The 15,260-nt window shown below is 41.8% G+C and overlaps 1 protein-coding gene across 2 annotated transcripts in view; it reads left to right on the top strand.

Annotated features, from left to right (window-relative positions):
• The window catches only part of tet1 (tet methylcytosine dioxygenase 1), a 43,014-nt gene that overhangs the window by 22,193 nt on the left and 5,561 nt on the right, over window positions 1–15,260 (top strand). For both annotated transcript variants that reach the window (XM_057848006.1, XM_057848007.1), the window contains 7 exons: window positions 5,046–7,002; window positions 7,605–7,695; window positions 9,753–9,846; window positions 9,925–10,133; window positions 11,119–11,269; window positions 14,942–15,031; window positions 15,109–15,246. In XM_057848006.1, coding sequence (XP_057703989.1) covers window positions 5,046–7,002; window positions 7,605–7,695; window positions 9,753–9,846; window positions 9,925–10,133; window positions 11,119–11,269; window positions 14,942–15,031; window positions 15,109–15,246 — 2,730 coding nt within the window. The remainder of the gene's footprint in view (window positions 1–5,045; window positions 7,003–7,604; window positions 7,696–9,752; window positions 9,847–9,924; window positions 10,134–11,118; window positions 11,270–14,941; window positions 15,032–15,108; window positions 15,247–15,260) is intronic.

Here is a 15,260-nt window from a genome sequence, read left to right as displayed (position 1 = left end):
ATTAGCGCTGCAGCTATCGATTATTTTAGAAGTCAATTAATCCATAAACTAATCAGTTCGAATAATCGAATAATCGGATAAGGAACATAAAAAAATACCTGAACTGAGCCAAACGGTATTAAAAAAAAAAAAAAAAAAAGAGGATCTAAGTACAACAAACGAACAGTTGGCTAACTATATAGCAAAAAGTCCGCTAGCTTAAATGCTATAAAATGCTAACTTTTTTTTTTAAACTACGCTCTTAACAAATGGTTCAAACACAAATTCACACAAAATACCTATAGACAAAATTAAGAATGCATTATAAAAACATTGCCTCACACAAAAACTTAGCTTATGTTGGTCTTAAGGGGAGCAGCTGGATTCAGCTATGTGAAATTTATATTATATTTACTTTTGCCGCTAGAGGGCAGTGTATCCACCAAAATCAATAAAACCAAATTCAAACACTTTCAAAACAAACCACTACGCCACTTTAATTAAACAAATATTCGAAGCAGCAAAATTAGAAAAAAAGTTAATCGGTTAATCGTTGCAGCACTATTCTGAATCCAAATGACCTGAGAATGGCTTGAAATAAATGTTAACAGTTAACTACTTAACTAGCATTGACAGTGATAAATGTCCAATCTGTTTGGACTGGGACTTAACACGGACACTTAACACTTAACAAACTTACAAAACAATAACAAAATGGAATAGTTTGCTTTTCCAGATCGGCGCTCTAATGTTATGTTTTCTGTGTGGTCAAGAAGCCACAAGCTTTTCCTGTCAGGGACCATTTCCCTTTCAGAAGGTCCTGTGAGGGCCCTACATGTATTGTATATGTTGTAGGTGGAAAGTTATGTAACTGCTAATAGCACTATTATTGAAACCTAGGGAGGTGTGCTTTGCTCCGTTCCAACTTGGAAACCTTCCAAAAATTCACTCTCTTTGGATTTCGCCCCAAAGATAGCAGCCCCCCCCCCCAAAAAAAAGCCCCATTCTTTTTCAATGGCAAAAACATTTCAAATTTCTAAATGCTACTGCCCTACTGTTTTCACAATATCGGGTTATCAGGCAATTTTTTGACTCCCACAAAAACATGTCCATTCACACCTACTGATTTTCAACTTGGACTTGCAAAAAATCTCTCCACTAATGGTGCTAGATTCGCAATCCATTTTGATAGGCACAAAACAAAACATTAAAAAAAACTCCCACAAACTTAGCAGATGGATTGTTCCAGATTGTCCCATAGATCTGCTACGAATATATTTCACACATCAAACGAAGAAAGATCCGATGGAGAACCTTCCAAAAATATACGGCTGGACGATGGCTCTTCAAAACATTGCTTCAAAAAAAAAAAAAAAAAATGCTTCAATCGCCCCTTCCGCTAAAAATGGATTGGATGTCTCATGCCATCATTGGTAGCCAATGGGTTAAGATTACTTTCCCTCTTCCTTGAAATGTAAAATTTTTTTTTTTTTTTTTTTTTTTTAACTCCACCAACCTCTTTCTCTTTTTAAACCTGGACCTATTGTTGTCCGGTTCAGGATGTCTTTGAGCATTTGATGCTGACCAAAGAGGGACTCCGTTTTGGGTTATTATTGTTAAAGCCAGGGCCAACGCAACAGTGCGAAACAGTGTGACGGGCTGCCACAAAGAATTATTTTGATTGTTGATTAATCACCTACTATTATTTTTTAATTTTGGGGGGGAAGCAAAAACTACAGTGTGTGCTTTCTAACACAAAGCAAATGTTTTATTTGAATTAATGACAAAAATAATAAGTCCGCTTTAGTTGAAGACTTCAGAAATCAGAGAATATTAATTGTTATGCCATTTTTATTTATTTATTTTTTAATAGAGAAGCCGCACTGGACTATAAAACGCAGCTGGCCTCACTGTATTATAGGATATTTACACCAAAAGATATTAACCGGTAACACTTTATTTGACAGCGGCATCATAAGACTGTCATAAGACCAAATGAACCACCATGAAGCTTTGAACCAATCAGCTGCAAAGCTTTATTGATTCAAAAAGCTTCATTTGGCCATCACTGCTCCCTTGGGGGTAGACAGTCAACCTCTGCTGCCACCTTCTGTCAACACTGTTGTTGTCCAACATGCCTCCTAGCATACATTGAAACTATGCAGATGTAAATAACAATCAAAATTCATGTTTTGTGCTAATTATTTATTCAGTTACTGTTCCAGTTGCTTTATTAATCGCTAGTTATGGTATTTGGTAACACTTTATTTGACATTAGCGCTATAAGACTGTCATTAGACTGCCATGAGCATTAATGAATGCTTATGACAGATGTCATTTTGTGTCATCCGGCAAATGATCTCACTTTTGAATGGATGCAAAAGATTCAAGCTAAATTCGACATAAATGGAGTTAGTGACATATAATTTACTGGATGACACTTGATGACATCTGTCATAAGCATTCATCAATGCCCATGATAGTGTCATAGTTTCATAATTTTGACAGTCTTATCTTATGGCAGTCCTATGACGCCGCTGTCAAATTATGTGTTACCAATTAACCCAAATAAGTCAACAAATAAACTCCACTGGACTATAAACCGCAGGATTCAAAATGAGGAAAAAAAGTAGCGGCCTGTAATCCGAAAATTATGGTACATAGTTGTTGATGAATTCAATAATCACTTTGTTTATTAAACAAGGCAAACCTAGATGTCATTATTGCATGTTGTAAGGAAAAATCCTATTAAAGAACCACCAGAAAAAAGGTTTGGTTCTCCAAGTTCCACCACGTTCTACCCATTTAATGGGAATGTGTGGTTTGTGAGCCCTGTCGAAGAATAATTTCTGTCACCATCAGGGACATATAATAAAGTATGCTATTTAAAAAAAAAAAAAAAAAAAAAAGGACTGACTGACTTGTTTAAGAATTGCAAGTTGAAAAAAAAATATTTTTTGTTGTTGGCTAATTCTGAACAAACTAAACTAGTGGTGTCATTTTGGTTGGCAATGTATGTCGTCAATTAGATCTCACGTGGGCCAGACTCGTTTATTTTAGTCCAAATATGTTAAGTCACCGGCTGCCGTTGAACAAATGTTCATTCGTTCGCCCCTCCCAGTCAAAATGAATTGGACGTTGAGCGCCTTCATCAATGGCAATGAAAAAGGAGCATTCACAGCCAGTACTTACAGTTTAAGTCAAATGGACATCTTTCGTTGTCAATGGCAGGCCATGTGTTAACTGTAAGTCACTTCCTTATCATTTCAAGATACTTAGGGGTCCATTTCCTGTAAATTTTGGATCATTTCCTGTTGATTTTTTAGGCGTTTTGAGGCTTCTTCCTGTTCGTTTTGGGTTGCTACCTTGTTAATTCATTGGCTGCCATTGACGTTGATTGACGCTCAATCCATTTTGACTGGGAGAGAGGGAAGGGCGAATGAACGAATGTAACTGCGAACACAAAAGGGACCCATGTGCTGTAGCGCACGCACTTGGTTACACAAATCACAAATCTGCAGTTATACGGCGCCAATGTCAAAGAGCAAGTTATTTTGTATGTACAGTATGAATGAGCTACAGCATGAAAGCACGCAGGCAGTTCTTGCCCACGGGCCGTAAATTTGACACTCCTGAACTAAAAGCATTTGTCATATTAGTTGTGCCTAACACTTGTGCAAAAACATTATTCACTGGTCCATCCTACATAGCTAACAATTTAAGATTATCAGTTCATGAATGACAGACAGAGGAGCAAGATTTCAAAGTAAGTGTCCAGAAGAAGAAGAAAAGGCCTTCTGCCTGTAAAAATGATATCATTGACGTGACATTTTGGGTCATGCTGGCCACAATATTAATATTTGATGTGGCCGCCAGCCACATAACACTCACTTTAAAGGGTTAATACCATTCATGACTGGTTAGTTTCCTGACAGAGGTCATGACGGCGATTATTTCTGATGAGTCTGTAAGACCCTGATAGGGATAAAGAGGCGTTTCTCCCATGTGAAGAAAAAAACAGAAGCTTGATAAGACTGCGTTCCCCACATTTCATACTCATACAAACCTGAAAATCCTTATCTATGTTTTTAATGTAATTTTTTAAAATACACTGTATCTGTAACCAAACTACTGAAATAAACTAATTTCTCCATGTCGTTAATTGACACGTACCTTTATATATACTAAATGAAAAGAGAAAATTTACTCTACTGCTTTTTTTTCCCTTTTAGTTTTTACATAAATATATGAGAATATTTATAGGTTTTATTTCCTTTTTACAATATATATATCTATATATAGATATATATATACTGTATATATACAGTGTATATATGTATATATCATAAATTTAAAAAAAAAATTAAATTGAGAATATTTCCTATACTATTTTTTTCTTATTTTTATTAGATTTTTTTAAATACAAAACTATTTCCAGTATTTTCCTTTACACGTATGTTAAAGTATATATTTTTGAAAATAAAGTTACAAAATAGAGATTATTACTGTATTATAACTGTATTAATGTACTGCTCTTGATCCTTTTCTTAAATAAATATATTTTTAAATGTAGGTGAATAGAGGTTTTTTGTTTTCAAATAATATGTTTTTTTTCTTTTTTAAACAAATACTACTTAAAAAGAAAGTAGTTGGAAAACAAATACTAAAAAGCGTTAAAGTAACTAAATATTTGTGCAGACCTACAGGTGTGCTGTTATGAATATTCACACTGCATTGCTCTTGTTTGCCTTTGCGAACATGCTGCAAACACACACTTGTGTCGGCCGCCCTCGTGTTCCCGGCAACCCGAGTAGTGATGCAATCCTGCTCCTCGCTCCACTCTAAACACTGAGTCGTGAGTCTTTGTTTCTTTAGCTAAGCCCCCGTTGAGGCCTTGAACATGAGTGTTTTGTTGCCACATGGTCGGATTCCTTGTTTGCCACAATATTTTCTACCGTCTTGCCGGCGGAGGTGGCAGATGCCCTCACTGTACCGAGAGGAGGTGTGTTGCGTTGAGTCACCCGTACCGCCGCGAATCGTTGACTCACCGCTTTCTTCTGTCACAGGTGGTTCCAGAAAGCCTGTCATTCAATGGCAAGGGAGAGGCGCAGATGGACGGCACCCACAGGGCGGCAGAGGAGGACGAGGAGGAGGAAGGCCACATACATCGTACAAAAACTCTACCCGAGACTGCTCGCCACCACCAGAACCTCGGCGTCCGGCCGGCACTCGGGCTGCAGCTGAGAGATGTCGCGCTTCACCGACATGTCTGCAATTCTGCGAATCTCCGCAACGGTTCCTCCGATCCCCCGACTAAAGCCAACGGCGTTAACGTGACGTGCGGGAGTCCGAAGGCTTTGTATCTCGGGCCCGCGATGGCCTCCGAGCCTCAAAGGAGCGTCATTGCCACCGTACCGTCTCGGAACGGACCCGAGACTCCAAGATTGAAAAGGATCAAACTGGAAGAGGACGAAGAAGCGATCACTTCGCACGGTTTCTGTGAAGACCCTCTGTCCACCTTGGCGGCGGTCGTGTGTCTCTCTGTCACGGAGAGGCGAGGGCTAGAGGAGAAACTTTTGAGCTCGCGTCCTTCTGGTCTTCGGTGCATCAAAACCGAGCCAACAGATTTGCGCTTTATAAAAAAAGAGTCCGTGGACTCGTTTGGTGCTTCGGGGAACCTCGCAAGGCCCCCCCAGATGATCAAGAGCGAAGCGCCTTCAAATGATCTCTTACCGAGTGTTCAGACTTTGGCAGAGAAAAGGAATCTTAGTTTTGACCAGGCTATTGCCATTGAGGCCTTAACCCAACTGGCAGCTATACCTCAATGTACCCCAATGTTCATGAAAACCGAACGCAAGTGGGAACCTCCTGTGTCCGCAACCTCAACGCAAGAAGCAAAACGCACACCGGCGATTCGCTACAACAAAGTCTCGGTCATCAGCTCGCCGGCTCACCAGACGTCAGTAATACGCCCACCCATGGCTCGACAGGGCAACGTCATCCAGCGCTGCCTGGGTGCGAGGCCGATAGACCCCTCAAGAGATGGTAACGGGACCCCCTACAGGAAGACGTACTCCGACATTGGCTCCCGTGTCATCAAGTCAGAATACAACAACTCGGATCTCAGCAATGACCGTGAACGTCTCCTTTGGGAGAACCGGGAGAAAGCAAAAATGACGAGGAACCGAGACGAGGAGGAGGTTGCCGCGCAATTGGCCGACTTGGCCTTCATCATCCAATCTCGGCAGAGCCGGCTGCCGGAGGCCCATCTTGTGAAGGGAACGCCTGTGTCGGCCATCAAATACAACTACCGCTCACAGTTATCTCTCGCTCAGAAAAAGACCCCCATAAAAAAAGCTAAAATGACTCCTTCGAAGCCAAGGAAGAAGAAGATAAATGAAGATGGAATCAACCGCCGGACCCCTCTATCCAAGCGCGTGACGAATGGAGACACTTCCCATCGAAGCAGAGGCAAGAAAACCCCGCCACCTGGCAAGTCTGTTCTGCCGCATCGGAGGAATCTGTTCCTCCCTCAGGCTCAGATCGACCTGAAAAGATACCTAGTTAAAGCCCAGGAGGAGGCCGGGCAACTCATTCATCACCAGAGCTCCCTCCCGGAAAACCGACTCTTGTCGTATCTGCACAATCCGCTCCGCCGGCACGATCCTGCTTCGGGTCCTGGGCAGGAAAGGTGCTTGCTCACTCAGGTAATGCAGCCCCTCCATGGGCCGCAGCACGGCACCGAGCACGGTCCGATTTTGGCGTATGACAGCCTTTCCGGTGCGAGGGTGTCCCCGCCTCCTAGCCAGCAGAGCTACTACAAGCTGGAGAGGTCGGGGCCGGTCGCCATCTTGTCTACGTCCGCCGATGCCGACGCGGGCCGATCGGCGGAGTCGACCCCTTCCAAGCACAGTGTCAACAGCTTCCTGGATTCACCTTTGGCTTATCTGGACACCCCGACCAAGAATCTGCTCAACACGCCTTCCAAAAAGCTGTCTGAGCTTCCGTGCTGTGATTGTGTGGGTAAGTTGAAACTGCCAAAATGTATTGATGTACGGTATATATTGACTAGTGTTAGACCGATACCATTTTTTGGCTCCCGATACCTTGCCTTGTGGTATTGGCAGATACTGTACCGATATCATGAAATCATTACAATTGCCGTGATGTCTTGGTGTGACTCGTTGGCTGCCATTGATGACTCTAAACATCCAATCCATTTGAACTGTGAGAGTCGACAGGGGATATATATAGATTTTTTTTTTTTTTTAATTCCCCCTCAGCCCTCTCAGTTCAAATGGATTGGACGTCTGCTCATGGTAAACATTTCATTATGGTAAACATTTCATTTAACGGCATAAAAAGTGCATTCGTCGCCCTTCAAATGGGCTGCCCTTCCTATCAATGACAAGACCACTTGAAGAGTACATCATAGTCATGTTATTTCTTAGTACAGATACCGATGATGTCATTTTCGTGCCGTATGGATACCGACACAAATTCTAATTGTGATGTTGCACAAAACCGCCCTCTGGTGTTTGAGTTATAGCAAGTTTGGCAATCGGCCTTTGTGACGAGCAGCCCCATTGTCCCCTGCACATTTGTAATGGATCTTTCCCTCCCAGACCAAATCATTGAAAAGGAAGAAGGTCCTTACTACACTCACCTCGGAGCAGGACGAAGCGTTGCTGCAGTAAGACACCTTATGGAGACCAGGTAGCGTTCCTCACAGTAAAGCTGTTTGAACATTCACAGTGCACTAGTTTTCATTTAAACACTTACTACAGCAAGTACTTGTTGGATGTTGAATAATGTAAACGTTCAAACCGCTTGCCATGAGTTTGTTAAGCTGTTATTAGCTCTTAGCTAACAGCAATATAACCCTTAGCAACATGACCCAAAATGTCTCAGTGATGATTGTTATATATTTCTTAATTGTTAATCATCATTTTTTTCAGAATAAACAAAATGATATATAAATAAAAAGACAGTTCAAAAAGAGACACTGGTTTTATCACACTCTAAAAATCATTTATAAAAACAAAATGAATAAAATAAACAGGGCTGTCAAATTTATCGCGTTAACGGGCGGTAATTAATTTTTTAAAAAATTAATCACGTTAAAATCGCAATTAACGCATGCGCAGCACGACCCACTCACGCATAGCCGCAAATAGCCTACAATGGCGCCGTTTTACTTGAATACATAGCTAAGAGGCAGTGCCAAGTGAGTGGAGTAGATACAAGCATTCATTGGGGCCGTGTTTTTAATTGGCGAAAGCTTTAACATCTCTCCCACAACAACGATATATATTTTGGGAAGCGACGTGCGGACGAATGACCGGAGTTGATCTTTATCTTAACACCCTGTATTGTACCCAATGCAGAGAAGATATAGCATTTGCAGGCACCACACACAGTCATGGTTGCACCACTTCCCATCATCATACATTTGGGCAGAACAGTTAAGTCACTACAGTGTCATTTACTGAAAGCTCAACAAATACACTAGATGGCAATATTTAGTCACAATATACAAACTCACATTTATCCTTTAAAAATTGCAAGTCTTTCTATCCGTGGATCCCTTTCACAGAAAGACAGTTAATAATGTTAATGCCATCTTGTGGATTTTTTGTTATAATAAACAAATACAGTACTTATGTACAGTATGTATACTGTATATCCGTCAATCAATCAATGCTGAAACGAAAAAACAATGTTGTAATAATAACATTTTCACCCTTTAGAGCAGGGGTGCTGATTGTTTTTTGCGCCAAGATCTACTTTTCAAGGAGACAACCTCCCCTGATCTACCTTATAGCGGGTAGGGAGATGGGGTGATGATAGCGTTGCAATCGACGTAACGGGCATCCTTGCTTTAAAGGGCAAGTGACAAATGTATTTATTTATTAATCATGGCTGTATTTTTATTACTTGTGATGTTATTTATAAAGAGATATTTTCGATATACATTATCGGTCTTCAAGTACTAGTACTACTACTTCTACTACTGTTGTGGTAGTTGTTATTATTTAGCTTGCAACGTGTGGCCGTGTTCACATGCTGAGCGTGTCAAGCTCAGGCTCGGTGGAATGCGGAGGGGTTGCCCGAGGAGACTGCCTGCCATTAAAAGGAAGCTCGCCCAGCATGTGCGCCTGACATACACACACACACACTCACGCAAGCGACATGTTGAGACAGGAAAACAGTGATGTAAAAGACATGAGAAACTGCAGCCTTCATTGGGTTAAGAGTGTCCAAAACTATCTGTGTTATAACGCAGTGAAGGCTGCCTGCCTCCAAGGGAGCGTTAAACGTGTTACTGTATATCCGGTAATGTAGAAGCTAGAACGTCTCTTACATGAACCTATGACATAGGTGCCAAACTCAAAGCTAGAGGGTCAGAGCTGGCCCGCCACATCATTTTGCGTTGCCTGCAAAATGTAAGGCATTTGCATCAATTTGATATTTCGGGCTAAAATAACATTTCTGTAGAAATGATAGGAAATTTGCTGTTTTTTTTTTTAATTTTTTTTTTTAATTAATTTAAAATTTCCCCACCAGGGGGCCGAATTGGTAGGGCCAAACGTTTGACACCCAGTATTTAGTCACTGAATCGCAGCGGCCCTAATTCCCCACTAAATGCTTAATATAGCCGATGATGCTCACTTTCATGTTCCACATAAAATGTCACGCAGATGTAGGCTTTAGGTTTGGCATGTGCAAAAATGAAATGTTAATGATGTATTGTATGTATCTGCGTTTTGCAGATATGGCGCCAAGGGAAATGCAGTGCGCTTGGAAGTGGTTGTGTACACTGGAAAAGAAGGAAAGAGCTCCCAGGGGTGCCCGATCGCTAAATGGGTACGTCGTGGATGCAGGTGCTTGTGTGAGCCGTGTAAATATGGATAGAGATGACCTGTATGCCCGACTGCGTGACAGGTGGTCCGGCGTAGCAGCGAGGAGGAGAAGTTACTGTGTTTAGTGCGGCAGCGACCAGGGCACTACTGTGACAGCGCGGTGCTGGTCATCCTCATCCTGGCGTGGGAGGGAATCCCTCGAGCTGTGGCCGACCATCTCTACCGGGAGCTCACGGACACCCTCTTCAAATACGGCTCGCCCACCAGCCGACGCTGCGCTCTCAACGAAGAGTAAGCGCTTTACCCTTTATAAGGGGTTCATTTAACGCCTTGGCTGCCATTGACGGCGCAAGGCTCCAATATGTGAAAATCAGTCAACTATGACAAGCTAATGTTGACAACCATTCAGGAAAATGTTTAAAACTCTGCAAAGAACTGAAGCGTTTAACTGGTACTGGGTGAAAATATAGAAAGAATCTATATGAAATACCAATCATATAAGAATATCAAAAATACGAAGTGTATGGCATACAAAAAACTAATGGCAGATTTGAACCGTCCTGTTGTCCTCGGGACTGAAACAATGACATTTTGCGGCTCTCTTCGTTGCGTTTTCCTCGTTCTGAATAATTCCCCCTCAATGGGCTGAATAGTAAAACCGATGAGCCCAGTCTACCGCTGACGTCATCCACCTGTTGGGGCCGCTAAAGCCCTGTAATGGTAGGCGTGGCTAACTGGCAGATTAAAAGACTAATTTCTCGTCATCTGCGCTAAACTAATGGCAGATTTCAACCGTCCTGTTGTCCTCGGGACTGAAACAATGACATTTTGCGGCTCTCTTCGTTGCGTTTTCCTCGTTCTGAATAATTCCCCCTCAATGGGCTGAATAGTAAAACCGATGAGCCCAGTCTACCGCTGACGTCATCCACCTGCTGGGGCCGCTAAAGCCCTGTAATGGTAGGCGTGGCTAACCGGCAGATTAAAAGACTAATTTCTCGTCATCTGCGCTTTGCTAAATTGTTGTATATAGTGGAATCGTCTCAAAATATGATTCTAATTCACATAATAATGCCATTTAAGACTTTTTTTCTCGTGTCGTATGCTCTTTAAGCCCCCCCCATATACATAGTAACATTTTGGGTTATACAGGTCTTTATAGTATTGTTGTCGCTGTATTTTTTTCATGAGCTAAAATGGTCTCTAGCCCTATGAAGTTTGTCCAGGTTTGTGAGTTTTGCCTGACAGTTAACTCTTATGTGCGGATTCTCTTCCACAGTCGTACCTGCGCCTGTCAGGGTTTGGACCCGGATACCTGCGGAGCCTCCTTCTCTTTTGGCTGTTCCTGGAGTATGTACTTCAATGGCTGCAAGTTTGCCCGGAGCAAAGTGCCGCGCAAATTTCGCCTGCTCGGCGACTACCGGGAGCAGGTGAGGCAATTGTTGACAACCGTACCGAAACAGATCGAGATTGGCAAAAATAATACAGTTGCCGGCCTTAGACGATCAGTGTCATGGACAAGTGATGATTTTTAATCTAATGCGCTTCCATTGACAGCGCTAGATGTCCAATCTATTTTGACCTGAGGGGCAAACGTTCATTCCTCCTCTCGGCCAAAATGAATTGTCTAGCGCTGTCAGCGGTACTAAAAATTAGCTTTTGCAGCCAGTTTAAATAAATGGATGTCTATCGTTGTCGATTGCTGGCAATGAGTTCATTTGATGTCACTATCTTTTTCATTTTAGAGTACACTAACAATTTGGGTTACCCCCTTCCCAATCAAAATGGATTGGCGCTGAAAGATTTCAAGCCATTTAAAGCCACTCCTCCCAGTTGATATCAATAGCGTACCGCACGTAACGCATCACCTTTGCTCATTAGTATTCATGACGTTAATAACTGTTGTTGGGGGGGGTCAAACTCGCATTTGTCCCTCATGCTAGATGATGTAAATAGTGTATGAACAAGATGTTTGCTGAGCTAAACCTACCAATTCTGTCCGAAAATGATGTCGCTGGTGCCAAATTCACTGGTAAAGATATGGAAGAACATACAACTGTTCAGTTAAAGAGATAGCTTGAGTGTCGAGGGTTGAAAAAGAGCTAACCTGATCCAGAGGTAGCTTTTTTATCGACACCTTTTTCTTGTTTGCATTGCCTTACCGCACTGACGATGACGTTGTCCTGTTTCCATATGCCCCGTCTTTCTTATATATTATATCCTTTCATTGTCTTACGTCTCTGACAGGTCTTGGGGGTAATTTATATTGCTATTTTTGTGTAGAGATTGCAAATGCTACTCAGTGAAAGCCAATGAACTCTTTTAATTTTTTTCAATAATAATAATAAATCTTAATTCTATTAATTTACACTTCCCCCTTACTAACGTTGTTTCTTTACAACAGAGAGGATAAAGCTATTAAATCTAGAGCCTACCTGTATGAATGAACAGGCTTACTACAAAAAGACCAAGGCCGACATGACTAATGTATTTATTTATCTGTATTTTAGAAAAATAGACCGACCTTTGATATTACCTTTTGTATATACAGTGGGGCAAACAAGTATTTAGTCAACCACTAACTGTGCAAGTTCTCCGATTTGAAAATATTAGAGAGGCCTGTGATTGTCAACATGGGTAAACCTCAAGCATGAGAGACAGAATGTGTAAAAAAAAACAAAAAACAAAAACAAAATCACATTGTTTGATTTTTAAAGAATTTCTTTGCAAATCATGGTGGAAAATAAGTATTTGGTCAATACCAAAAGTTCATCTCAATACTTTGTTATGTACCCTTTGTTGGCAATAACGGAGGCCAAACGTTTTCTGTAACTCTTCACAAGCTTTTCACACACTGTTGCTGGTATTTTGGCCCATTCCTCCATGCAGATCTCCTCTAGAGCAGTGATGTTTTGGGGCTGTCGTTGGGCAACATGGACTTTGAACTCCCTCCACAGATTTTCTATGGGGTTGAGATCTGGAGACTGGCTAGGCCACTCCAGGACCTTGAAATGCTTCTTACGAAGTCACTCCTTTGTTGCCCTGGCTGTGTGTTTGGGATCATTGTCATGCTGAAAAACCGTCTCATCTTGAATGCCCTTGCTGATGGAAGGAGATTTTCCACTCAAAATCTCTCGATACATGGCCCCATTCATCCTTTGCTTTACACAGATCAGTCGTCCTGGTCCCTTTGCAGAAAAACAGCCCCAAAGCATGATGTTTCCACCCCCATGCTTTACAGTGGGTATGGTGTTCTTCGGATGCAATTCAGTATTCTTTCTCCTCCAAACACGAGAACCTGTGTTTCTACCAAAAAGTACTATTTTGGTTTCATCTGACCATAACACAGTCTCCCAGTCCTCTTCTGGGTCATCCAAATGCTCTCTAGCAAACCGCAGACAGGCCTGGACATGTACTTTCTTCAGCAGGGGAACACGTCTGGCAGTGCAGGATTTAAGTCCCTGGGGGCGCATTGTGTTACTGATAGTAGCCCCTGTTACTGTGGTCCCAGCTCTCTGTAGGTCATTCACTAGGTCCTCCCGTGTGGTTCTGGGATTTTTGCTCACAGTTCTTGTTATCATTTTGACGCCACGGGGTGAGATCTTGCATGGAGCCCCAGATCGAGGGAGATTATCAGTGGTCTTGTATGTCTTCCATTTTCTAATAATTGCTCCCACAGTTGATTTCTTTACACCGAGCGTTTTACCTTTTGCAGAATCAGTCTTCCCAGCCTGGTGCAGGTCTACAATTTTGTCTCTGGTGTCCTTCAATATCTCTTTGGTCTTGGCCATAGTAGAGTTTGGAGTGTGACTGACTGAGGTTGTAGACAGGTGTATTTTATACCGATAATGAGTTAAAACAGGTGCCATTAATACAGGTAACGAGTGGAACCTCGTTAGAAGAAGTTAGACCTCTTTGAGAGTCAGAAATCTTGCTTGTTTGTAGGTGACCAAATACTTATTTTCCACTCTAATTTGGAAATAAATTCTTTAAAAATCAAACAATGTGATTTTCTGTTTGTTTTTTTCCACATTCTGTCTCTCATGGTTTAGGGTTTTCCCATGTTGACAATCACAGGTCTCTCTAATATTTTCAGATGGGAGAACTTGCACAATTAGTGGTTGACTAAATACTTATTTGCCCCACTATACAAAAAAGATTTGAATCTTTTTCAGGTCATTCATTGCCAGACAGAAGTAGCACCGCATAACGCCACGCTGAAAAATTAGTAAAAGTATCACAATGGCTTACCTCTTCGGGACAGACAATGGGATTAGGATTGTCGATCCGTAGGACCATGGCCCCCAACAAAATGTTTACTGCATATGAAGCTGAATGGCTTTACCTTGCTGGCGTTAAACTGGTCTTTTGGACGTCCGGACAAGTTGAACCATTGTTCACATTTTTCCCCTTCAGTTTTTGGCATCGGGAAACGTAGGAAGAAAACATCCTTCATATATGGACAGTCGTAATGTCTAGAGTTGTTTCTACAAGCGCCATAGCAGCAGGGTTTACTCTGCATGTTCTTTTTTGAAAGAATTCCGGCAGAAAACAAGTAGTACTAGCATTAGTTGTATGCGAGCGCGCTTCTATGTTGACCCCCTTCCGGTTTACGATGGTGACGTCACGCAGCCTTGCGGTCTAAAAATAGCCTTCATGCGGTGTGCTATTGGATGTGTAGCGTTGTTATTGGCAACCGATGAGTAAAAAAAATTGAAATTTAAAAGAAGGGTGTTTTTATGGGCCATTAGCAGAGTATAATGGTGTTTTTTTTTATATATTTTAATTTTTAGTTAGTTTTTTTTAATTAAGGTTTTCATTCATAAATGTATATTTCTCCCCCTCAGAATTAAAATAACTCTGTAATTTTTCCTCCGATTGAAGTGATTCTACTCTTTTTGATCGGAAAAAACTATACAATTCCGACTACTGTATGTTTCGTGTCATGTCTATGATTAGCTTTTTTTCTCTAAGCCATAAACTAACAACTAAGTGAACATCTACAGAGACCGATGATGCTATCATTTTTGCAAGGGGTTGTATTCCACGCAGTGCTTTTGGACATTCCAAATTGTGAAGGTTTTGCATCTGAAATCATTCAGGAGGAGAAGGTGGAGAAAAACCTCCAGAGTCTTGCCACTGACCTTGCACCACTGTACAAGTGCCTCGCTCCTGAAGCCTTCCAAAACCAGGTACTGAACATGAAGCACTTTTGTTTCCTCGTCCTGTATTTTGTTTTCGCCGTTTAAACAAAACGACTCTGTTCCAGGTGGAACAAGAGGAGAAAGGCGGTGGCTGCCGGCTTGGCCGGCGGCCGGGCCGTCCGTTTTCCGGAGTCACGGCTTGCGTGGACTTCTGCGCGCACGCTCACAAAGACAACCACAACATGAATAATGGCAGCACTGTGGTAAGCGAGCGCTG

This window comes from Corythoichthys intestinalis, chromosome 10 (genome assembly GCF_030265065.1).
Source record: "Corythoichthys intestinalis isolate RoL2023-P3 chromosome 10, ASM3026506v1, whole genome shotgun sequence".
Taxonomy (NCBI): Eukaryota; Metazoa; Chordata; class Actinopteri; order Syngnathiformes; family Syngnathidae; genus Corythoichthys; species Corythoichthys intestinalis.
The sequence above is the reverse complement of the archived record's forward strand: the minus strand, read 5'-3'. Positions and strand labels throughout refer to the sequence as shown.